Genomic DNA, 23364 nt, shown 5'->3' on the forward strand with positions numbered 1-23364 from the left:
GTGGACCAGGGGAGAGTTAGTAGATAAGTGGTTTGCTGCCACAGAGTCTACATTCCGTTATGTCAAAGGAGATTACTGATGTTGATCTTAGAAATGATTGATGGACAGGATATATGACTTGGGGGTAAAGAGTAATAACATCAAAGAATGGGAGTGCCCATGAAGGTTTACCAGATGTTCGTGGAAAGACTTGTAACAGAGTGTATATATAGAGAGAGTGGATCTTTGTTCTGGAGTTATGAAGTTGGAAGAGGCAGGGCTATGTCTGTTATAACTAACCATGGTACCATATTAAATATCTTATATGAACTCCCCATCAAAAGTGTCTAAGTGCATCCTTACATTCGTAATCACTTGATACCCTAGAAACTCATCATAACAGATTGGCGTCTAAACGAACAGGATGCAGTTTACAGCCAAACTAACAGGTAGGCAGACTTTCATTTTTTTTTGATTATGTCAAATGCTGCTTATCTGTGGTAAGGCTTAGCTGTAACGGACGTTTGAAATGGAATATTTTAAAGGGGGACGATGAGTGGTGTTGAGTTATTTAAGGGATGTAAGGGGAATATCAATAGGACTATGACATGGTGCTATGATTAAAAAATAGGGCGTGTTCAGATAAATTAGTAGAAGAAGGATATAGGATATGGGTTGAGGCCAGTAATGTTTAAGAGATATGGTTTGAGGCCAGTAATGTTTAAGATATATGGTTTGAGGCCAGTAATGTTTAAGAGATATGGTTTGAGGCCAGTAATGTTTAAGAGATATGGTTTGAGGCCAGTAATGTTTAAGAGATATGGTTTGAGGCCAGTAATGTTTAAGAGATATGGTTTGAGGCCAGTAATGTTTAAGAGATATGGTTTGAGGCCAGTAATGTTTAAGAGATATGGTTTGAGGCCAGTAATGTTTAAGAGATATGGTTTGAGGCCAGTAATGTTTAAGAGATATGGTTTGAGGCCAGTAATGTTTAAGAGATATGGTTTGAGGCCAGTAATGTTTAAGAGATATGGTGAATGTTTAAAAAGACAGGGAATTTTTACTAGGATTAAATGTCAGGAATTGTGAAAAACTGAGTTTAAATGTATTTGGGCTAAGGTGTATGTAAACTTCCGACTTCAACTGTAAATGGCAAATTATAGCACAAAATCATGCTAATAAGATAAATAATGTCTGGTTAATCGTTAGGACAGGTCAAAATATACATAGGTGATATTTTGGGTGTCTGTGAAACCAGAGACACAGAGATCCCAAAAAATCAAGGCAACAACATTATAGAAACTAGGACAGTAAAAATCGTTTAGCCTCTTAGAATCCACAGTGTCTAAGGAGTACTGCCAGAATGCCTCTCCTGGTTTTAGTTTATGTACGATGTGACCTCCTCTTGGTGAAATGTGGACGTTTTCTATGGCTACAAAGTGCTCTCACTATCTCAACACTAGAGAGGAGTGTATTTCACCTCCATCTAACTTTATCCTGTCTCTCACTGAAAAACCACTCACATCAAATTACTTCCAATATGCGGGCAGTTTCAACCAACAGATTCGGTGTACAGCGTTTGGAGCTGCATTCACTCCTAACTATGCAAATGTCTTTATAGAACACTGGGAGGAGACCTTTATTTATGATCTCCACAAAAACCCATATTTCCAGAATGTGGCCCTTTGGAGAAGATTACATCCTACTTTTATGGAACGGTACTGGAACGGTACTCCTCTAAGTTCATTTATTTTCTACTCATCTGACCACAATATCAAATTGGAGTCTACTATCTTCCGCAAGTCGCAGAGTAGGAACACACTTTTACTCGCAGACAATTACCAACCGGGACACTTTAAGCAGAACATACCGGTGGTTCAATTCCCAAGACTTCGACGTAACTCTAGTACATTTGACATTTTAGTCATTCAGCATACGCTCTTATCCAGTTGGTAGAGCATGGCGCTTGCAACGCCAGGGTTGTGGGTTCGATTCCCACGGGGGGCCAGTATGAAAAAAATTTATGCACTCACTAACTGTAAGTGGCTCTGGATAAGATGTAATAAATGTAGAGAATGACACTTGGCTCCCAGGCCACTGTGTGGGGCCACTGTGTGTGGTCACTGTGTGGGGCCACTGTGTGTGGTCACTGTGTGGGGCCACTGTGTGTGGTCACTGTGTGGGGCCACTGTGTGTGGTCACTGTGTGGGGCCACTGTGTGTGGTCACTGTGTGGGGCCACTGTGTGTGGTCACTGTGTGGGGCCACTGTGTGGGGCCACTGTGTGTGGTCACTGTGTGGGGCCACTGTGTGTGGTCACTGTGTGGGGCCACTGTGTGTGGTCACTGTGTGGGGCCACTGTGTGTGGTCACTGTGTGTGCACATTGTGACATAATCAATTTATATTGGTCAAACTAAACGAGCATTGAAACTCCGCATCACAGAGCACAAGGCTGCTATTTGTAAAAGACACACTATGCTGTGGCGCACCACCACTGCATAGAAGCCAAACATGGCTCACCTTCCTCCCTGCACTTTGTAGCCATAGAACACGGGGCGGCAGGTAGCTTAGTGGTTAAGAGCGTTGTGCCAGTAACTGAAAGGTCGCTGGTTCTAATCCCTGAGCCGACTAGGTGAAAAATCTGTCGATGTGCCCTTGAGCAAGGCACTTAACCCTAATTGCTCCTGTAAGTCGCTCTGGATAAGAGCGTCTGCTAAATGACAAAAAAAAAAAAACCTCCACATTTCACCAAGAGGAGGTGACATCGTAGGTAAACTAAAAACAAAGAGAGGTATTCTGGCAGTACTCCTTAGACACTGTGGATCCTAAGGGGCTAAACAATGATTTCTCACTGTCCTAGTTTCTTTAATGTTGTTGCCTTGATTTTTTGGGGGGGTCTCTGTGTCTCCAGTTTCACAGGCACCCAAATATCACCTATGTATATTTTGAAATGGCCTATTGATTAATGAGATACATTACTTACATTTTTATTAGTATTATTGTTGTGTTATAATTTGCCATTTACCTTGAAACATTATTATTATTTTCTTACATTGTTGTGTCTCAATGGGCCACTAGGCTATAAATAGGAGTTAAGTGCAATGTTCAGGTCACTCTGAGGAAGAGGTCAGCTTGACATCAAACTGTTCTCATCCTGTACAATGGATTAAAGTGAGCTAAAATAAATACATCTCTGCTTTTTTTGTTGATTGCTACAACTCCTTTCTGCCTCAAATTAGACATTTTGGACATTTTTCTTGGTAAGCCCTTCCCATGATTTTTACATTTTACATTTTAATCATTTAGCAGACGCTCTTATCCAGAGCGACTTACAGTTAGTGAGTGCATAGATTTTTCATACTGGCCCCCCGTGGGAATCGAACCCACAACCTGGCGTTGCAAGCGCCATGCTCTACCAACTGGGCTACAGGAGGCATTTTGTCATTGGTGTTGAGGACCCCTCCTTTCCTTAGTTTGCTGAAGGCCTGAACTCCAGGCTGGGTTAATATAGTGTATATATATATATATATATATATATATATATATATATATATATATACAGGGCCCACCTGAACTCCAGGCTGGGTTAATATAGTGATATATATATATATATATATACAGGGCCCACCTGGACTCCAGGCTGGGTTAATATAGTGATATATATATATATATATATATACAGGGCCCACCTGAACTCCAGGCTGGGTTAATATAGTGATATATATATATATATATACAGGGCCCACCTGAACTCCAGGCTGGGTTAATATAGTGATATATATATATATATATATATACAGGGCCCACCTGGACTCCAGGCTGGGTTAATATAGTGATATATATATATATATATATATACAGGGCCCACCTGAACTCCAGGCTGGGTTAATATAGTGATATATATATATATATATATATATATACAGGGCCCACCTGGACTCCAGGCTGGGTTAATATAGTGATATATATATATATATATATACAGGGCCCACCTGGACTCCAGGCTGGGTTAATATAGTGATATATATATATATACACACATACAGGGCCCCCCTGAACTCCAGGCTGGGTTAATATAGTGATATATATATATATATACAAACATACAGGGCCCACCTGAACTTCAGGCTGGGTTAATATAGTGATATATATATATACAGGGCCCCCCTGAACTCCAGGCTGGGTTAATATAGTGATATATATATATATACAAACATACAGGGCCCACCTGAACTCCAGGCTGGGTTAATATAGTGATATATATATATACACTGCTCAAAAAAATAAAGGGAACACTAAAATAACACATCCTAGATCTGAATGAATGAAATAATCTCATTAAATACTTTTTTCTTTACATAGTTGAATGTGCTGACAACAAAATCACACAAAAATGATCAATGGAAATCAAATTTATGGAGGTCTGGATTTGGAGTCACACTCAAAATTAAAGTGGAAAACCACACTACAGGCTGAACCAACTTTGATGTAATGTCCTTAAAACAAGTCAAAATGAGGCTCAGTAGTGTGTGTGGCCTCCACGTGCCTGTATGACCTCCCTACAACGCCTGGGCATGCTCCTGATGAGGTGGCGGATGGTCTCCTGAGGGATCTCCTCCCAGACCTGGACTAAAGCATCCGCCAACTCCTGGACAGTCTGTGGTGCAACGTGGCGTTGGTGGATGGAGCGAGACATGATGTCCCAGATGTGCTCAATTGGATTCAGGTCTGGGGAACGGGCGGGCCAGTCCATAGCATCAATGCCTTCCTCTTGCAGGAACTGCTGACACACTACAGCCACATGAGGGCTAGCATTGTCTTGCATTAGGAGGAACCCAGGGCCAACCGCACCAGCATATGGTCTCACAAGGGGTCTGAGGATCTCATCTCGGTACCTAATGGCAGTCAGGCTACCTCTGGCGAGCACATGGAGGGCTGTGCGGCCCCCCAAAGAAATGCCACCCCACACCATGACTGACCCATGAAGCACCGCCAGCATTCAAAAGTGACCAAAACATCAGCCAGGAAGCATAGGAACTGAGAAGTGGTCTGTGGTCACCACCTGCAAAACCAGTCCTTTATTGGGGGTGTCTTGCTAATTGCCTATAATTTCCACCTGTTGTCTATTCCATTTGCACAACAGCATGTGAAATGTATTGTCAATCAGTGTTGACAATGGACAGTTTGATTTCACAGAAGTGTGATTGACTTGGAGCTACATTGTGTTGTTTAAGTGTTCCCTTTATTTTTTATAGCAGTGTATATACATACATACATACATACAGGGCCCACCTGAACTCTTAACTATTTTAATAAACTTTCATATTTGCATTCTGTCTCTGTTGTTCATTCATTAAGCTGTCCTCAATTGAACTTCCTGAATGGATCCAAACCCTGCTGTACAGTAACTTTTACATCTTGATATGTAAGGCTAGTCCTTGTTTCCCCCTCCCACAGCAGAGGTTTCCTCCTCCTCCTCTTCATCACTGATACTAGTGAAGTCCTCCTCACTCTTTACCTCTGCAGCTAGGTCCTCCTCAGGAAGTGAGCTGTGGCGTCTCTTCTTGTGTCTCCCAAGACTCTGAGAAGTGGTGAAGCTCTGGCCACTTTCGGCACAGCTGGAAGATTTCTGTCCTGTATGAACTCTATTGTGTATTTTAAGGTCTGATGATCTTGTGAAACCCTTCCCACAGACATGACAGGGGTAAGGTTTCTCCCCTGCGTCTCCTTTGTGTGTCCAGAAGTGTTGTTTCAAGAGGTCTGCTCGTCTAAAACTCTTCCCACACACAGAACAGCTGTACGGTTTCTCTCCTGTGTGTGTTGTCATGTGTCTTTTCAGATCAAATAACCGCTTCCAGTCTTTCCCACACACAGAGCAACTGTATCTCTGAGCTTTGAGATCCCCCTTGGTTTCGTTAGGTACTCTTGATGTAGAGGCATTCCCGTCCTTGTCAGAACTCCTGTCTGTGTGAATGAGAAAACATAGGTTAAAGGTCCAGTGCAGTCAAAAACGTGATTTTCCTGTCTTTTATACATACAGTGGGGAGAACAAGTATTTGATACACTGCCGGTTTTGCAGGTTTTCCTACTTACAAAGCATGTAGAGGTCTGTCATTTTTATCATAGGTACACTTCAACTGTGAGAGACGGAATCTAAAACAAAAATCCAGAAAATCACATAGTATGATTTTTAAGTAATTAATTTGCATTTTATTGCATGACATAAGTATTTGATCACCTACCAACCAGTAAGAATTCCGGCTCTCACAGACCTGTTAGTTTTTCTTTAAGAAGCCCTCCTGTTCTCCACTCATTACCTGTATTAACTGCACCTGTTTGAACTCGTTACCTGTATAAAAGACACCTGTCCACACACTCAATCAAACAGACTCCAACCTCTCCACAATGGCCAAGACCAGAGAGCTGTGTAAGGACATCAGGGATAAAATTGTAGACCTGCACAAGGCTGGGATGGGCTACAGGACAATAGGCAAGCAGCTTGGTGAGAAGGCAACAACTGTTGGCGCAATTATTAGAAAATGGAAGAAGTTCAAGATGACGGTCAATCACCCTCGGTCTGGGGGCTCCATCCAAGATCTCACCTCGTGGGGCATCAATGATCATGAGGAAGGTGAGGGATCAGCCCAGAACTACACGGCAGGACCTGGTCAATGACCTGAAGAGAGCTGGGACCACAGTCTCAAAGAAAACCATTAGTAACACACTACGCCGTCATGGATTAAAATCCTGCAGCACACGCAAGGTCCCCCTGCTCAAGCCAGCGCATGTCCAGGCCCGTCTGAAGTTTGCCAATGACCATCTGGATGATGGTGTGGTCTGATGAGACAAAAATATAGCTTTTTGGTTTAAACTCCACTCGCCGTGTTTGGAGGAAGAAGAAGGATGAGTACAACCCCAAGAACACCATCCCAACCGTGAAGCATGGAGGTGGAAACATCATTCTTTGGGGATGCTTTTCTGCAAAGGGGACAGGACGACTGCACCGTATTGAGAGGAGGATGGATGGGGCCATGTATCGCGAGATCTTGGCCAACAACCTCCTTCCCTCAGTAAGAGCATTGAAGATGGGTCGTGGCTGGGTCTTCCAGTATGACAACGACCCGAAACACACAGCCAGGGCAACTAAGGAGTGGCTCCATAAGAAGCATCTCAAGGTCCTGGAGTGGCCTAGCCAGTCTCCAGACCTGAACCCAATAGAAATTATTTGGAGGGAGCTGAAAGTCCGTATTGCCCAGCAACAGCCCTGAAACCTGAAGGATCTGGAGAAGGTCTGTATGGAGGAGTGGGCCAAAATCCCTGCTGCAGTGTGTGCAAACCTGGTCAAGACCTACAGGAAACGTATGATCTCTGTAATTGCAAACAATGGTTTCTGTACCAAATATTAAGTTCTGCTTTTCTGATTTATCAAATACTTATGTCATGCAATAAAATGCAAATTAATTACTTAAAAATCATACAATGTGATTTTCTGGATTTTTGTTTTAGATTCCGTCTCTTACAGTTGGATAAAAATTACAGACCTCTACATGCTTTGTAAGTAGGAAAACCTGCAAAATCGGCAGTGTATCAAATACTTGTTCTCCCCACTGTATTTCCACACTATGAGGTTGGAATAATACTGTGAAATTGTGAAAAGTATGATAATACCCTTTTAGTGTAAGAGCTGTTTGATTTTTGAAATTTCAGCCTGTTTTGGTGGGATGGCGTTTTGGCCTGCCTGGTGACATCACCAGGAGGTAAAGTAGTTTACAGACCAATAAGAAAGAGAATTCCAAACCTCTCTGCTAATAACAGCTAGTTTTCAGTTTTCCCCTCCCCACTCAGGCAACTCCCAAACAGTCCTAGCAAAAGTCTTGCTTGAGAAGTTGCTCTTATCTAATAAACTATTTTTGACCATTTTAATTGAAAACAATTACTGTAAGGTACTTAATTGTTACCCAGAAATGATTTCATATTGAGTTAAAAATGGCTGCATTGGATCTTTAAATAAAAGAGCGATGTTCATTCAATGTCAATATTGTATTAATGTAATTCATGGCTGTTCTGCTTCCACTTACTGAGACGATGAAGATCCCAACCAACTTCTTCTCCATCTGAATGAATCAGACCACCAACTTCCTCCTCCTCATCTTCTCCCTCCCTCCCTCCTTCAATTGTAACAGGGTTTTGAAACTCTACAGGTGGTAAACCAACATGAGTTTTCTGGTGTCTCTGAAGTTTTTGAGAACTGGTGAAGCTCTGTCCGCATTTAGCGCAGCTGTAAGGTTTCTCTCCTGTATGATCTTTGTGGTGGACTTTAAGGTCTGCTGATCTTGCAAAACTCTTCCCACACACAGAGCAGGAGTGGGATTTCCCTTCTATGTGTAACAGTCTGTGTTTACGTAGGGACAAAGCACATCCAAACCTCTTGTCACAATCAGGGCAGGGGTGTCGTTTCTCTCCAGTGTGCACTGACTGGTGGTCTTCAAGATATGCCTTCTCGCTGAAACTCATCCCACACACAGAGCAACTGTAAGGTCTCTCTCCTGTGTGAGTCTTCTCATGCTTCAGGAGTTGTTTAGACAAGGCAAAGCTTTTCCCACACACAGAACAGTAGTGGGGTTTCCCTGCGTGTTGCATAGAGTGGTCCTTTAACTGATCTGGACGGCTGAAACTCTTCCCACAGACAGAGCAGGAGTGGGGTTTCTCTCCTGAGTGTGTCAGGGAGTGTTCCTTCATGCGTGATTGTAAGGTAAAACCCTTCCCACACACAGAGCAGGAGTAAGGTTTCTCTTCTGTGTGTAACCACTGGTGCCTTTTCAAGGCTGAAGCGAAACCAAACCTCTTGTCACATTTGGAGCAGACGAAAGGTTTCTCTCCAGTGTGCACTTTCTGGTGGTCTTGAAGATGTCTTTTTTCACGGAACTGCTTTCCACACACAGAGCAAGGGTAAGGCTTTTCTCCTGTGTGTATTCTCATATGTATTAGCAGTTTTGATAACTTTAGGCAATCTCTTCTGCACACTGAACAGCAGTGAGAGCTCTTAGCTGTGTGACTCTCCTGGTGTTGTTCAGGTTCTCTTGATGTAGAGGGACTCTCCTCCTGGTCTGAACTCTTTCCTATGGGAATAAGCAAAGCAGCAAACTAGTTACTGTTGGATCGTTCATAGAAATAGAATCCATAGAACGGGCCTCTTCATTCAAGTCAATGATGGCAAAATGGGTGGACTGAAGATACCCAGGTTAGGACAAGAGGATTCTAATATCCCATACATTTTTTGCATAAATGCAGACAAATTCTAATATCCGGGACCAGCAATGCGAGCGAAAATGGCTGAGAGCGAATGTTAGCAGTGCAATCCAGCATCAGTTGATAGAACATTCCAAAATGGAAACGATTGCATCACAATACCAGGCAGCCATTGCGAGAGTACCCATGAGTTTATCTGTCAAATTGCCAGGGTTAGAGGTTCCAAGCCCTTTCTATGAATTCTATTTCTATGGTGGTGTTGTTTGACTGCAGTCTGATTCCACACAATTTTACCCAAACTGTAAAACTGCTCACTCCCCCCTCATGGATTTAAAATGAATACAAAATACTGGGTGAGTGTAAGAGGGAGTTTCTTACATCACTCCATTCCATTTGAATCCATGAGGGGGAGTGAACGAGGAGTGCACCCTTAGTGGAGAAAAGGAGAGAATGGGACCTCCACTTACCATGTTGAGTAGGATCCAATCCAACTTCTTCTCCATCAGAATTGATCAGACCACCACCAACTTCTTCTTCTTTTACCTGCAGTTCCACTAAGGCAGCACTAATCCCAGGTATCTGACGGAGGTGCTCACGTAACATCCCCCGACCATGCATTGACACATGGACGTTGGAGGTACAGTCAGTAGGTGGATCAAGAGCATCACCATCAGCAGGGACCAGGCCAGCATCAGGGACCAGGCCAGCATCTCTAGAGTGGATCTGCTGGTGTCTTCTCAAACTTCCTGATTGGGAGAAGCCCCTCCCACAGTCAGAGCACTGGTAGGGTTTCTCTCCAGTGTGCGTCCTCTGATGGGCCCTCAGGTGTGTGGATTCAGAGAACCCTTTCCCACAGATGTCACAGACGTGACCCCTCTCTCCTGAGTGTCTTTTCTGGTGTTTAGTGAGATTCCACGATGTAGAAAAAGTCATTCCACATATAGAGCAAGAGTGAGGTTTCTCTTCTGTGTGCATCTGCTTGCGTTTCTGGAGTACTGTGTGCTTCAGCAGGTGTATTTTCATGGCTCCTGTGTGAGCAAACCTCTTCCCACAGTCAGGGCAGGGGTAAGATTTCTCTCCTGTGTGTATTTTCTGGTGTTTGTTAAGGTTACGCTCTCACTGAATTGCTTCCCACACACAGAGCAGGAGTATGGTTTTTCTCCTGTGTGTGTTCTCATGTGTTTGTGAAGGTCTGATAACCTTTGCCAATCTTTTTCCACACACAGAGCAGGGGTAAGGCTTCTCTCCTGTGTGTATCCTCATATGTATTTGCAGTTTTGATAACTTTTTGCAGTCTTGTCCGCACACTGAACAGCAGTGAGCGCTCTTAGCTGTGTGATTCTCCTGGTTTTGTTCAGGTTCTCCTGATGTAGAGAGACTCTCTTCACTGTCAGAGCAGTGGTCAGGTATTTCACTGTCAGAGCAGTGGTCAGGTCTCTCTGCTGTGGGAAAAGATGGGACGATAAACTATGTGAAAATGTGGAATTGTAACTATATATTTTTTACCTTTGAATAACTGTAAGTAATACAAAGATTGATAAAACATTTTTTCAAGTCCCTTTAACTTACCAAAAGCAGGATCCTCTTCCTCTTCTTTCACTTTGATAACCAATACTGGTGTAAGACCACACTCCTCTACAGCTACAGACACTTGATTCTCTCCTGTGTGTGTTCTCTGGTGTTTGGTGAGAATTGACGATGAAGAGAAACTCTTCCCACACACGGAGCAGGAGTAAGGTTTCTCTCCCATGTGTAATCGCTCGTGATCTCTCATGTTTATTTGGAAAGCAAAACTATTGCCACATACAGAGCAACTGTACAGCTTCTCTCCTGTGTGCACTGTCTGGTGTCTTTTCAGGTTACCTTTCTCACCGAAATGCTTCCCACAGACAGAGCAGGAGTGCGATTTTTCTCCTGTGTGTGTTCTCATATGTATATGTAGTTTTGATAACTTGTGACAGTTTTTTCCACACACTGAACAGCAGTGAATCTTCTTAGCTGTGTGATTCTCCTGGTGTTGTTCAGGTAGTCCTGATGTAGACGGACTGCCTTCACTGTCCGAGCAGTGATCAGGTCTCTCTGCTGTGGGAAAGCGATAGTATGAATGAACTCAAATAACTCAAAACCCAGACTAATTAATTAACTATGTTTTTCCTACTTTGAATAACCCAAAGGAAATAAATGGATTGTAAAAATAAAAATAGTACAAAGCAACCTTTGAACTCACCAAAAGCAGGATCTTCCTCCTCTTCTTTTACTTTTACATCCGGTACCAGACTGAGACCAGATTCCTCTACAGCTACAGACACCTGCTGTTGTGATCCCTGTCCATGAGTTAGGTTCAGGTAAGAAGCAGCTACATTTCTGGCATGGACATGATGTCTTTGATTGGATCGGTTTGCTGACGAGGAGAATCTCTTCCTACAGAGAGAGCAGGGGTAAGGTTTCACCCTAGTGTGAACTATCTGGTGTCTTCTGAGGCGTGCCGAAGCTGAGAAACTCTTATCACACTGAGAGTGGTGCGGTTTCTCTCCGGTGTGCTGTTGCATGTGTATCTTGAAAGTCCACGATTGGCTGAATTCCTTCCCACATTCTGAGCAGCGGAACTTTGTTGCACTAGTGTGGGATTGTTTGTGTCTTGCTAGAGAGCTAGGGTGAACGAAGCTCTTCTGACAGGTGGTGCACTGATAAGGTTTCTCTCTATCAGCATTGACGAAAACACCAATTTCCTCCTCCTCCTCCTCTTTGACATTAATTGGCAGCTCCTGTTCCTCGTCTTCGATCTTGATATTCAGCCTGATAGTTTGACTGCCTGATGACGCCGAATCTGGACTTTCCAGTGTACGCTGGTTGCTATGGTTACTGGCATGGCTGCATTTGTGTTTGCGAAGACCTTCGGTCCAAGTGAAACCCCTCCCGCAATCAGAGCACTCGTAAGGTTTCTCTCCAGTGTGCATAGTCTGATGCTGCCTGAGCCTCGATGGTGACTCGTATCTCTTCCCACACTGTGAGCATTGGTAAGGTTTTGGTGTGGGTGCTCCCGTATGGCGTCGTACGTGTCTCGATAGAGTTCCCTTACAGCCAAAGCTCATCTCGCAGTAGGAGCACTGGTGAGGTCTCTCCCCTGTGTGCTTTCTCATGTGCATCTTCAGTTCGTATGCAGAGAAACACTCCTTTCCACAATCGGAGCACGGATGCTTCTTTGTCGCGTCTGGCTGCTTCTCTCCAGGGTGGGTCATCTGATGTCTTTCCAGGTGGGGCTTCAGTGTGAATCGCTTCCCGCACACAGAGCACTGGTAAGGCTTCTCTCCTGTATGTGTTCGGAGGTGTCTCTTCAGTTTGGAGGGGTGAACAAAGTCTTTTCCACATTCTGGACAGACGGAAGACTCCTTAGCAGGATTTGTGTGTGTTCTCAGGTGTCTGTTGATATTAGATGGGTGAGCGATCTCTATTCCACATTCTGGGCATCGCCAAGGCTTCTTAGCTGTAGGATTCTCCTGGTGTTGTTCAGGTTCTGCTGATGCCTCATCACTAGAGCTGGAGTTAGGACTCTCTCCTGTTTCAACAGGACAAGAAAGGTTAAACGACAAATAAATTATTCTACTCTATTATTTGTAATTGTCCTGTGTTTTTATTCTGCAAATGATTCACCTTTTATTGAATTTAACTGCTATATATGGCAGTGTTTTCACTATATTCATTTAAAAGCGTGTCTCGGGCAGAAATATTTGTATGCTGCTAAATCGTTTCCGCCAATCCAAAATATATGTCGCCATTACCAGCTGTTGTCTTAGCTCTCTCAAATTACACCTGTGATTGCTTTATGCCTCTCTCCCATGTCAATATGGTTTGCTTATTGCTGTTTCGGTTATTTCTAATTGTACTATTTCACTGTATATCCCCCAGCCCAGCTAAACCTGTCTTAGATAGCTCCTTTGTCCCACCCCCCATACACGCAGAGACCGACTCAATCGGGTGCCTCCAGTGATGCTATCTCTTTCATTGTTACCCAACGCTTAGGTTTACCTCCACTTTACTCATATCCTTCCATATCCTTGTCTGTACATAATGCCCTGAATCTTTTCTACAACGCCCGGAAATCTGCCCCCTTTATTCTATGTACCCAACGCACTAGAAGACCAGTTCTTAAAGCCTTTAGCCATATCCTTATTCTAGTCCTCCTCTGTTCATCTGGTGATGTAGAGGCTAACCCAGGCCCTGCAGCCCTCAGTATCACTCCTACTCCCCAGGTGCTATCATTTGTTGACTTCTGTAACCGTAAAAGCCTTGGTTTCTTGCATGTTAATATCAGAAGTCTCCTTCCTAAGTTTGAGTTATTCACTGCATTAGCACACTCTGCCAACCCTAATGTTCTAGCAGTGTCTGAATCCTGGCTTAGGAAGGCCACCAAAAATTCTGAAATTTCCATCCCCAACTATAACATTTTCCGTCTAGATAGAACTGCCAAAGGGGGTGGAGTTGCAATCTACTGTAGAGATAGCCTGCAGAGCTATATCATACTATCCAGGTCTGTGCCCAAACAGTTTGAGCTTCTACTTCTAAAAATCCATCTTTCCAGAAATAAGTCTCTCACTGTTGCCGCTTGCTACAGACCCCCCTCAGCCCCCAGCTGTGCCCTGGACACCATATGTGAATTGATTGCCCCCCATTTATCCTCAGAGTTCGTACTGCTTGGTGACCTAAATTGGGATATGCTTAACACCCCAGCCATCCTACAATCCAAACTAGATGCCCTCAATCTCACACAAATTATCAACGAACCTACCAGGTACAACCCTAAATCCGTAAACATGGGTACCCTCATAGATATCATCCTGACTAACTTACCCTCTAAATACACCTCCGCTGTCTTCAACCAGGATCTCAGCGATCACTGCCTTATTGCCTGCGTCCGTAACGGGTCCGCGGTCAAACGACCACCCCTCATCACTGTCAAACGCTCCCTAAAACACTTTAGCGAGCAAGCCTTCCTAATTGACCTGGCCCAGGTATCCTGGATGGATATAGATCTCATTCCGTCAGTAGAGGATGCCTGGTTGTTCTTTAAAAGTAATTTCCTCTCAATCTTAAATAAACATGCCCCATTCAAAAAATAAAGAACTAAGAACAGATATAGCCCCTGGTTCTCCTCAGACTTGACTGCCCTTGACCAGCACAAAAACATCCTGTGGCGTACTGCATTAGCATCAAATAGCCCCCGCGATATGCAACTTTTCAGGGAAGTTAGGAACCAATATACACAAGCAGTCAGGAAAGCAAAGGTTAACTTTTTCAAACAGAAATTTGCATCCTGTAGCACTAACTGCAAAAAGTTTTGGGACACTGTAAAGTCCATGGAGAATAAGAGCACTTCCTCCCAGCTGCCCACTGCACTGAGGCTAGGAAACACTATCACCACCGATAAATCTACAATATTCGAGAATTTCAACAAGCATTTTGCTACGGCTGGCCATGCTTTCCACCTGGCTACCACTACCCCGGCCACCAACTCTGCACCCTCTGCTGCAACTTGCCCATGCCCCCCCCCAGCTTCTCCTTCACACAAATTCAGACAGCTGATGTTCTGAAAGAGCTGCAAAATCTGGACCCCTACAAATCAGCTGGGCTAGACAATCTGGACCCTTTCTTTCTAAAACTAGCCGCCGAAATTGTCGCAACCCCTATTACTAGCCTGTTCAACCTCTCTTTCGTAACGTCTGATATCCCCAGAGATTGGAAAGCTGCCGCGGTCATCCCCCTCTTCAAAGGGGGTGACACTCTAGATCCAAACTGTTACAGACCTATCTCCATCCTGCCCTGCCTTTCGAAAGTATTTGAAAGCCAAGTTAACAAACAGATCACCGACCATTTTGAATCACACCGTACCTTCTCCACTATGCAATCCGGTTTCCGAGCTGGTCATGGGTGCACTTCAGCCACGCTCAAGGTCCTAAACGATATTATAACCGCGATCGATAATAGACAGTACTGTGCAGCCGTCTTCATCGACCTGGCCAAGGCTTTCGACTCTGTCAACCACTGCATTCTTATTGGCAGACTAAATAGCCTTGGTTTCTCAAATGACTGCCTCGCCTGGTTCACCAACTACTTCTCAGATAGAGTTCAATGTGTCAAATCGGAGGGCCTGTTGTCTGGACCTATGGCAGTCTCTATGGGGGTGCCACAGGGTTCAATTATTGGGCCGACTCTTTTCTCTGTGTATATCAATGATGTCGCTCTTGCTGCTGGTGACTCTCAGATCCACCTCTACGCAGACAACACCATTTTGTATACATCTGGCCCTTCATTGGACACCGTGTTAACAAACCTCCAAACAAGCTTCAATGCCATACAACACTCCTTCAGTAGCCTCCAACTGCTCTTAAACACTAGTAAAACTAAATGCATGCTCTTCAATCGAAAGCTGCTGGCACCCGCCCACCCGACTAGAATCACTACTCTCGACGGGTCTGACCTAGAGTATGTGGACAACTACAAATACCTAGGTGTCTGGTTAGACTGTAAACTCTCCTTCCAGACTCACATTAAGAATCTCCAATCCAAAGTTAAATCTAGAATCAGCTTCCTATTTCGCAACAAAGCCTCCTTCACTCATGCTGCCAAACATGCCCTCGTAAAACTGACTATCCTACCGATCCTTGACTTCGGCGATGTCATTTACAAAATAGCCTCCAACACTCTACTCAGCAAATTGGATGTAGTCTATCACAGTGCCATCCGTTTTGTCTCCAAAGCCCCATACACTACCCACCACTGTGACCTGTACGCTCTTGTTGGCTGGTCCTCACTACATGTTCGTCGTCAAACCCACTGTCTCCAGGCCATCTATAAATTACTGCTAGGCAAATCCCCGCCTTATCTTAGCTCATTGGTCACCATAGCAGCACCCACCCGTAGTCTGCGCTCCAGCAGGTATATCTCACTGGTCATCCCCAAAGCCAACACCTCCTTTGGCCGCCATTCCTTCCAGTTCTCTGCTGCCAATGACTGGAACGAATTGCAAAAATCTCTGAAGCTGGAGACACTTATCTCCCTCACTAACTTTAAGCATCAGTTGTCAGAGCACCTTACCGATCACTGCACCTGTACACAGCCCATCTGAAATTAGCCCACCCAACTACCTCATCCCTATATTGTTATTTATTTTGCTCTTTTGCACCCCAGTATCTATATTTGCAATCTCTTGCCCATCTATCATTCCAGTGTTAATACTATTGTAATTATTCTGCACTATAGCCTATTTATTGCCTTACCTCCATAACTTACTACATTCACACACACTGTATATAGATTTTCTGTTTTATTTTTTGACTTTATGTTTTGTTTTACCCCATATGTAACTCTGTGTTGTTGTTTTTATCGCACTGCTTTGCTTTATCTTGGCCAGGTCGCAGTTGTAAATGAGAACTTGTTCTCAACTGGCTTACCTGGTTAAATAAAGGTTAAATAAACTGGCTTACATGGTTAAATAAAAAAAAATTTATAAAAAAAATGATACTTATATTTATGTATTTTTTATTCAAATATTTCTACCAATTAAGCCGTTTTCTTATTACCCAGAGTCAGGTGAACTCATTGATACCATGTTTATGTCTCTGCATGCAGTTTGAAGGAAGTTGCTAACTGGGGTTAGCGCGATTACTAACTAGCATTAGCGCAATGAAACTTCCTTCAAACTGCACGCAGAAACATAAAAATGGTCTCCATGAGTTCACCTGACTCTGGGTAAGTAGATTGCCAAAATTTCTCACTTTCCCTTGTAGTGTCTAAACAGTTTATGACTTTGCTGACGTTTGCAAATGGTGTGTTAGAGGAAGTTGACTCAGCTTGCGGAAGCATCTGGAAAGCATTTCTATAGGGGCCCCCTAAAACAGAGGGAGTCTGTTATGTGGAGTCCTGGGATTGGTTTAGGGGAAAACCACCCATATCATGTTACAGATTATAAATACCATGGTTGAAACAAAGGACGGAGAGGAACAACATATTAGAGATTGGGTTGGTTGTTCACCGGATTTTCTGCAGAAATCTGTAAATTGACGCTAAAATCTTTGATGTAATAAACCATTATAATCAAGGACAGTGTCAGCGGATTTCTTGTCATCACAGCATCTCAGCATCGTTATCTCGACACTACACCCTTAAAGATCAGAGTGAGAAGTTACAAGGTATATTTGAGCAGTGGCAGGAATGCGAGCCACAAGGGCACAGCCACTGCTTGTTCCTCTTTATCTCCCTACAGTGCAGTGGCGCGCATCAGTTCTATTTCAGATGGTGTCAACCTTATTACATTTTTATGCATTTTGGAGTAGAATGCCCTTTTAAAGAGTCACCAGAAATGACCTTCTCACAGTCGTTCTACAAAACAATCACCCCAGGAAAGAGCCCCCCCCCTGCTACCTTTGCCACCACTGCTGAAAATAATCCTGGGGAATGTAACTGTATAATCTCTGAGACTTAATTAATGAAGCATGTTTAGTTACTTACCGGTATGATCCACATCCCAGTCTTCATCTTCCTCCTCTTTGACTACAATGTTAAATCTGGGTATTTCACTGCAGTTGTCAATGCCACTATGGTTAGAGTCAGGAACCAGTGACTCTGGGGGGTTGAGTTCAGTGGAGCAGGAGAGAGGCGGGTTGGATGGGTCAACAGAATCCTAAAATAAAGAATGACCTGTTATAAATAGCTACCTTCATCAGCTACCACTTGCGCTTATCAGAGTCCAAAACGTGTACGCGTACACACTGCAGTGTTCTAGAATGTTGGACTGTTTGCTTTAATACTTTTCGAATTGCATCCCAATGTGTTGAAATTGTGGGAAGGTGTGCGTTCGGGCTGTGTCCCCCGCGTGCGTCAGAGCCGCGTAGCTGTGTCACAATGGGATGTCGCGTCTCAGCGTCTTTGGACTATGATTTACGCTTAAAGGCGTCCGCATACATAGGTTTGGTTTGCTCCTAGCAGAACATGGCTAGGCGAAGTGAATGTCTGTGTTCACATACTCCATAAAGACCTTTGCTTGAAAAACGAGAGAAAGGCAATGTTGTTTGTCCCTCTTGAGCCACTGTAGCAACAACATAGCCAAAAACACTTCCACAAAATAGTCCGAATTAATCTAAGATAAATCAAGAAATCTGTAATTAATTTAGATGTTTTTACCGAGGAGGTCTAAGTTGCACAATTTTACATCAAACTAAGATGTTTGGTGCAGTATTTCTCAAGTGAAAAAATGTGCACGAAAACTACTCGTCTCTCGTTGAATGACAACAAACACTTCATTGAAGAATCCCGTTCCCACTCCTACTAGGAGATAGAACAATGAGCCAGGATGTATCAAATGTGCAGTGGTATAAAATACTTTAGTAAAAATACATTAAAGTACTACTTAAGTAGTCTTTTTTGGTATCTGTACTTTACTATTTGTATCTTTGACAACTTTTACTTTTACGCCACTACATTGCTAAAGAAAATAATGTACTTTTTACTACATACATTATCCCTGACACCCAAAAGTACTTGTTACATTTCGAATGATTAGCAGGACAGGAAAATTGTCCAATTCATGCACTTTCCAATTCATCCCTGGTCATGTCTACTGCCTCTGATCTGGCGGACTCACTAAAAACAAATGCTTTGTTTGTAAATTATGTCTGAGTGTTGGAGTGTGCCCCTGGCTATCCGTAAAAATATATATATATATATATATATACACTTACTTTTGATACTTAAGTATATTTAAAACCAAATACTTTTAGACTTTTACTCAAGGAGTATTTTGCCTGGTGACTTTCACTTGAGTCCATTTCTATTAAGGTATCTTTACTTTTACTTAAGTATGACAATTGGGTACTTTTTCCACCACTGTAAATGTGAAGCATCCGGTTGGCATTTCGAATCACTACCAAATATGGTGATGAGGAAGCCCAGTGGCTGACAGCGGGAGAAGACTGAGCAAAATGGATTTTGGCCGACATTCTGCTAATTTTCTCATGGATGAAATATTTGATCACCATACAGTATTCTGTTTCCAAAACTAGAATCTGTAACAAACAGAGTGGACTGCGTTTTGTAGACTTTACCCTTTCCAAAGTAAAAAAAAAAATAGCGTTGTTTAGGAGTGCAAGGGCGTACTGAGCACGCGCGCATTTCACAGAATAGGCGTTCCCTAACGCAAATATGCAGATAAATGCTACAACGCGCCAATAAGATCTCACTAGCTCGTGTATGGTTCTGCCCACTTCCTTGCTTGTTCTGCCAACTATGATTAATTTTCTCCCATTGGAAACGACAGGCTCTGGTCTATATAGGGTTAGCTATACAAAATCTTTGGTAGTACAGTTGACCAATTACCGACGAAGGAGCGTAGACTTCGGCTACCGAATTTCGATTTTGACACACTAAAAAAAAATGTGTGCTCGAACAAACGAAAAAAACGTCACAAATGTTCATCATAATACATGCACAAACTGTTGAGACCCTTTCCAACGTTTCAAAAAAAATAGCGTTGTTTAGAAGAAGCATGCGACAGGCTTTAGGCATAGCCATCCAGAATGGTTTAGCATTAGCTACAGTCATTCCATAGAGATAGTTAGAAGACGCGTCATTGTATCCGTCCTATTATGACGTTTCTGAGAGCACGGGTAGCGCCATTGAGGCTATCTCCATTTTGAAGTAGTCCATTTTCCTCTTCTACTACTTCTATGAGTTGGTAAACAAATTGAAAGGGTGCATACTGCCACCTGGAGTGTGTTTGAACAGATATAGAGCCAAGGTTGGCAATTTACTGTCTCCTGCAGTTTTGGAACGTTTGCTCACAAGTATAATTAATTGGCTGATCCCTCCTGATGACCTGCATGGAATTATGAGATCCTTCCTTTACCCATAGAAAGTCCCACCCAGTTGATTACTTCAAAATGGTGGACGTCCTCAATGGCACTAGAGTACTCCATCTATCTCTATGAGTCTTTCTCACCTTTTTTATTTTTTTTATTTTATTTTTTATTTATTTCACCTTTATTTAACCAGGTAAACCAGTTGAGAACAAGTTCTCATTTACAACTGCGACCTGGCCAAGATAAAGCATAGCAGTGCGATAAAAACAACAACACAGAGTTACATATGGGGTAAAACAAAACAAAAATCAAAAAAAAATACAACAGAAATACAATTAATATACAGTGTGCAAATTTAGCAAGTTATGGAGGTAAGGCAATAAAATAGGCTATAGTGCAAAATAATTACAATTTAGTATTAACACTGGAATGATGTGCAAGAGATGATGTGCAAATAGAGATACTGGGGTACAGATGAGCAAAATAAATAACAATATAGGGATGAGGTAGTTGGGCGGGCTAATTTCAGATGGGCTGTGTACAGGTGCAGTGATCGGTAAGGTGCTCTGACAACTGATGCCTAAAGTTAGTGAGGGAGATAAGCGTCTCCAGCTTCAGAGATTTTTGCAGTTTGTTCCAGTCATTGGCAGCAGAGAACTGGAAGGAATTGCGGCCAAAGGAGGTGTTGGCTTTGGGGATGACCAGTGAGATATACCCGCTGGAGCGCAGACTACGGGTGGGTGTTGCTATGGTGACCAATGAGCTAAGATAAGGCGGGGATTTGCCTAGCAGTGATTTATAGATGGCCTGGAGCCAGTGGGTTTGGCGACGAATATGTAGTGAGGACCAGCCAACAAGAGCGTACAGGTCACAGTGGTGGGTATTATATGGGGCTTTGGAGACAAAACGGATGGCACTGTGATAGACAACATCCAATTTGCTGAGTAGAGTGTTGGAGGCTATTTTGTAAATGACATCGTAAATGACCTCATCCATCATGAAATCTTCTATAGCTTCCTAGGAATTATGTAGTTAGCTCACTGAATTATAGCGGATTATTCTGAAATCACCTTCATCATACCACTGACTGTTCACCACGAGGCCACATTAGCTAGATAGCTAATTACTTTCTATGCAGAACTATTTCAAAATTAGCGAGCTAGCAAGCTAGGCTTTAGCTAGCAAGCTAACTTACTCTCTCCTATACCCGATAGCAAAACGATATGAAATTGTGGTTGGTAACATCGTTGGTTCTACTTTTATAGTCCGTGTTTGGCAATATCAAAGTCTACTTTAAACAGTATCATATGATATCGGACACATTTTCACACCCAACTAGCTAACTATCAACGTTAGTTTCTTTCTTCTTCCGGGCCAGCTTCCGGGTTAGATTCCTCAGTCAATCCACGTTAGCACCACCATCTGTTCTGGAGTTTAAACAGCAAACGGCTGTATGGGACTTTATGTCTACATACAGTGGTGTACATACAGCACAGTTTGATATAAACAGGTTTGGGTAGGTTCCTTTCTAAATGTAATCAGTTACTAGTTACCTGTCCAAAATTGTAATCAGTAGTATAATTTTTGGATTACCCAAACTCAGTAATGTAATCTGATTACTTCCCCTTAAGAGGCATAGATGGGTTGGTTGTTTAGTAACAAAACCGACACATGCGTAGCTATAGGGCAAAACAGACAGGGTTGGCTGATGCCGCGTTCACATGCTAGTCGGAGCTAGGAGGACATTTCCGACTTGCTGATTCGTTGAACGCAGCATTAGACTGTTGACAACATGTTAACTATATTTCTTCTCCAAATGTTTATTGAAAACATAAATACATTTGCACAATGAGCACTTGTTGTCTCTCAAATACATCGTTACAGTTGTTAGTTAGCTAGCTAGTGAATTTTTCGACATATCAGCATACATTTTACATTTTTACATTTTAGTCATTTTAGCGGACGCTCTTATCCAGAGCGACTTACAGTTAGTCAGTGCATACTTATTTTTTCCCATAGACGTGACATCAGTCAAAACACCTCAAAACAAGACATGGTATCAATAACAAGATACAACGAGCTGAAATGCGCCACCTACGATTCCCCATATGGCAACTTCTTGTTTGTTTATCTGGCCCGGGTTACCCCGGTGGGAGGAGTTTGAACCAGGTGAAAAGTGATTGCATTCGTTTTGGATCCGTGCTGCACTCACTGCATTGAATCAGGTGCCCCGCTCTGGCTGACATGTAGTCGCCTCAAAACAAAAGTGACATAATAGAGTACCACAGTATGAGTCATAATACCCATAAAACCTAGCAGTCAAACAGGGAAATGGTTACACTAGTTTCTAAAATCCCTTATTGGAAAGATGAATGGTGGTAAACATGATTGGAACCATTTCCCTGTTTGACTGCTAGGTTTTATGGGTATTATGACTCATACTGTGGTACTTTATTATGTCACTTTTGTTTTGAGGCGACTTCCTGTCAGCCAGAGCCGGGCACCTCCACTGTGGGGCTCTATAAAGCACGTGGAATGATGAGTAGGATTCTGGGTGTTCACATTAAAATGTAATTGCTTTTGATATTGTGGTGGCCGAACAACGATGCTGTGATGATGTGTCAAGAAATCCGCTGACACTGTACTTGATTATAACGGTTTATTATATCAAAGATTTCAGCATCAATTTACAGACTTCTGCAGAATCTGGAGAGCAACAAACCCAATCTCAAATATGATCACTCTCTCCTTCCTTTGTTCAAACATGGTATATATCCTATGTAACATAAGATGGCGTGTTTTGAATAGACCAATCCCTGGCCTCCACATATCCCAATGTCCACTGTTTTAGGGGCCCCCTATAGTAACACTCTCCAGATGTTTCAGCACAGCAGAGCAAAGTTCATTTAACCAACAATATGAAAACCTCAGCCAAAGCTATAAATGTTCAGATACTACAATATGAATGATTTATCTGCTTTCCCAATGAAAACTAGTGGGCCAGCGTAATGTAGACGCCATCATTGTTGCTATCGACCTGACCATTCAGAATCATGACAATGCATGTCTTCTGGCCACATCATTGTTGCTATCGACCTGACCATTCAGAATCATGACAATGCATGTCTTCTGGCCACATCAATGTGTGCCATCATTTTCTTGGCGCTGTCAGCCAACCTGTCTATTATGGTGCTTTCAAGACAACTGGGAACTCTGGAAAAATAAGAGGTCAAATCATGATGTCAGTGATCTTCAGGTCGGAAAGTGGGAGCTCTAGAAAGAGGCC

The 23364-nt window shown here is 42.9% G+C and overlaps 2 protein-coding genes across 2 annotated transcripts; both read right to left on the bottom strand.

Annotated features, from left to right (window-relative positions):
* Nucleotides 1–5220: 5220 nt before the first annotated feature.
* Nucleotides 5221–10324, bottom strand: LOC123485469 (zinc finger protein 345-like). The gene is made up of 3 exons (XM_045216417.1): nucleotides 9696–10324; nucleotides 8058–9098; nucleotides 5221–5943 (listed from the first exon to the last, which is right to left on the bottom strand). Exons 1-3 carry the CDS (start codon nucleotides 10249–10251, stop codon nucleotides 5411–5413), a joined length of 2130 nt encoding a protein of 709 aa, XP_045072352.1. The 5' UTR covers nucleotides 10252–10324; the 3' UTR covers nucleotides 5221–5410.
* A 20-nt stretch (nucleotides 10325–10344) lies between these two features.
* Nucleotides 10345–21148, bottom strand: LOC121554024 (zinc finger protein 14-like). Its single transcript, XM_041867463.2, has 5 exons — nucleotides 21066–21148; nucleotides 17734–17905; nucleotides 11456–12784; nucleotides 10798–11310; nucleotides 10345–10670 (listed from the first exon to the last, which is right to left on the bottom strand). Exons 1-5 carry the CDS (start codon nucleotides 21075–21077, stop codon nucleotides 10345–10347), a joined length of 2352 nt encoding a protein of 783 aa, XP_041723397.2. The 5' UTR covers nucleotides 21078–21148.
* Nucleotides 21149–23364: the final 2216 nt, after the last annotated feature.

Source organism: Coregonus clupeaformis, unplaced genomic scaffold, assembly GCF_020615455.1.
Source record: "Coregonus clupeaformis isolate EN_2021a unplaced genomic scaffold, ASM2061545v1 scaf0704, whole genome shotgun sequence".
Taxonomy (NCBI): Eukaryota; Metazoa; Chordata; class Actinopteri; order Salmoniformes; family Salmonidae; genus Coregonus; species Coregonus clupeaformis.

Coding starts and splice junctions, on each gene's coding strand:
- LOC121554024 (XM_041867463.2), bottom strand. Junction 11,311..11,455: donor GGAGGAAGATCCTGCTTTTG/GTGAGTTCAAAG, acceptor GCTTTCCCACAG/CAGAGAGACCTGATCACTGC. Junction 10,671..10,797: donor GGAAGAGGATCCTGCTTTTG/GTAAGTTAAAGG, acceptor CTTTTCCCACAG/CAGAGAGACCTGACCACTGC.
- LOC123485469 (XM_045216417.1), bottom strand. CDS start 10,251: ATGAAAATACACCTGCTGAAGCACACAGTACTCCAGAAACGCAAGCAG. Junction 9,099..9,695: donor ATTGGATCCTACTCAACATG/GTAAGTGGAGGT, acceptor TTATTCCCATAG/GAAAGAGTTCAGACCAGGAG. Junction 5,944..8,057: donor TTGGGATCTTCATCGTCTCA/GTAAGTGGAAGC, acceptor TCATTCACACAG/ACAGGAGTTCTGACAAGGAC.